The 2,514-nt window shown below is 24.7% G+C and overlaps 1 protein-coding gene across 1 annotated transcript; it reads right to left on the bottom strand.

Moving 5' to 3' along the window:
• Positions 1-1,051: 1,051 nt before the first annotated feature.
• On the bottom strand, positions 1,052-2,146 carry PCYB_003030 (CYIR protein; the record flags this gene model as incomplete). Its single annotated transcript, XM_004227724.1, has 3 exons — positions 1,052-1,076; positions 1,179-2,015; positions 2,099-2,146. Coding segments are annotated over 3 exons (910 nt in total), but the record flags the coding sequence as incomplete, so codon positions are not given.
• Positions 2,147-2,514: the final 368 nt, after the last annotated feature.

Here is a 2,514-nt window from a genome sequence, read left to right as displayed (position 1 = left end):
TTCGTAATTATTAAAATATTCATACAATTATGTTAAAGTAATTATTTTACGTACTATATGAGTATGTAGTTTATTAGAATATTGGAGCACATCATTATTATTGATGACGCATGGTTATATTTTAGAAGTACAAACGTTTATTACGCATGATTTTTTTAAAAATATATTTTTAGTATGAACAAAGTTTATAATATAATTAGCACATATATATTAATGTGCGAATATATTTATGTCTATGATCTGTATAGTAATGAATGCAACTTAATCAGTAAATATTTATTTATTGTGGCATCTGTCATCGTGCTATAAGGAATGGGAATGATGTGTAAGTCAGTATAATTGTTCAAATTTTTCTATGAATTTTAAAGTATAAGGCACAATTTTTTAGGATAAGAAATTAAAGAAAAATTTCAGTTGCGTACACTTATAAAAATTTTGTAATTTTTAATATTAATAATAATGCATTTCAAAATTTTATGATAGCAATTATGTTTATGTATTACATTATCATTTATAATATGATTATCATGTTTTTTATGCTTACCTTGTCTTTCAAGTTTTTTTTAAATATTCATAATATAACATTTAAATCGACATCTACTGATTGTAAATATAAACTCTGCCAATGTAGTCCTAATTATATTGTAGTTATTTCCTATTATTTTTCTATATTTTAATTAGTGATAATAGGTTGTACAAAATAAAGGTGAGATTATAAATATTTACACTTTTATGTGATTGGCTATTCTCATTGTTGTTATTATTTTTAATTTCATACTGTTAAAGTATGGTTATCATAGTGTTAATTACTTATATGATTCCAGATTAATACACATGTGTGTTTCATCCATAATATTATAACTATTATCTTTTAGGGGCATAATATTTTAATGAATGTAGTGAAATTAATTTTGAATATTATGATAAGGAAAATTATAATAGGCATTTTCTGAATTAGGGTCCATATATTCTGATGTACCTTGCAACCACTGTTGAGCTAAATTTTTATTAGTATTTTGCCTTAATTTTCCCTTTTTACTTACTAAAGAACGGATGAACGATCCAAGGGTTGTGTACTATCATAGAAAAATAAAGTTTATAAAATAGGAATATCCCAAAATTAAAGTAATATAAGTAAAAAGTATATAATAATGTATTTAGAAATAATATTTTCATACTTTATACAAAACTATGGAAGTGAAAACAATTCCCAATGCTGACAACCCAGCGCAATAGACAGGTTTTGAAGACCGCTTATCGGTTGAAGTTAATTCTGTCTCTGATGGGGCGGCTAGCTCTTTGTTATCACCTCCTGATTGTATAGTATTTTTGCATTTTTCTATAGGTTTCCTTGATTCATGGTTATATACAATTTGTTTAGATTCTGAATCAAATTTAGGGAACGTGATGGCCATATTATGTAAATTACAATTATCATCAATGAAATATCTATGATCTTTAGGATTAATAGTATCACCAAAGCATCCACTTTCATTCAAAAATTGTTCATAATACTTATTTGTGAACATTGAAAAACCTGAACATTTGTTTTCTATATTATGATTACTATTTATAGCACGTGAGCACATATTTTTCAAATAATCTCTATTTACGCAATAAACCATTAAATTAATCCGCTTCCTTATTTCCAATGTATTTATTTCTTCTTGTCTATCACAACGATTTCGATAATAGCGTTGTTTTAAAAGATTCCATAATTCTTCAATAAGCTCCCATTGTGTATCAGTAATAATTGAATTAGTTACATTTATGCTCTTTTTTTCATCTAGCCAAAGATTTAAATAATTGCAAAGTATTCTTCTCTTTTCTTCATCGTGAGCAGTTAAATATGTATAGCCTTTATAAACAGAGCAACCAATATTTTTTAGTGCTACATTATTTTCTTTAACAATATTTTTTAAATCATCAATATCTGAATATTTTTCGCTGTTAAATTTAAAATTTTCTATTAAACTAATAAAACTATTTAATGGACAATTTTTTTCAAAAAAATCCTAAAATGTAAAAGAATAAAGATAAGAATTACATGCATATATAAAAGAAATAAGAATAAAGATACATTAATAAATCATAATACATTGATATATATTTTAACACACGATAATTCTAATATAATTATATTCATACTACTGAAGCCATTTTTTAAGCTTCATATAAGTATACAAATTTTTAATAATATATATTATTTTTTATGAATTGAATTCTATATTATAGTATGATTTTATTATGGATTTTGGTTTAGACTTCTGATTTCAGGGTTCGGGGTTTTAGGGTTCAGGGTTTCAGGTTTCGTTTTGATATATTTGTCAGCACATTGCACGTTCACAAAAGCAGATATGGGTATATTATTTTATAACTTGGCTAGAAAGCAAAAAATAATGAGCAGTGACATAAGTCAAAATGCTGGTGAATGTACTTATGCATGTATCTTCAGATAAATGAATAAAATTTATTATTTTAAAAATAAAATTGCAGATATCTAAGAATGTAAAA

Source organism: Plasmodium cynomolgi, assembly GCF_000321355.1.
Source record: "Plasmodium cynomolgi strain B DNA, scaffold: 0213, whole genome shotgun sequence".
NCBI lineage: Eukaryota > Apicomplexa > Aconoidasida > Haemosporida > Plasmodiidae > Plasmodium > Plasmodium cynomolgi.
The sequence above is the reverse complement of the archived record's forward strand: the minus strand, read 5'-3'. Positions and strand labels throughout refer to the sequence as shown.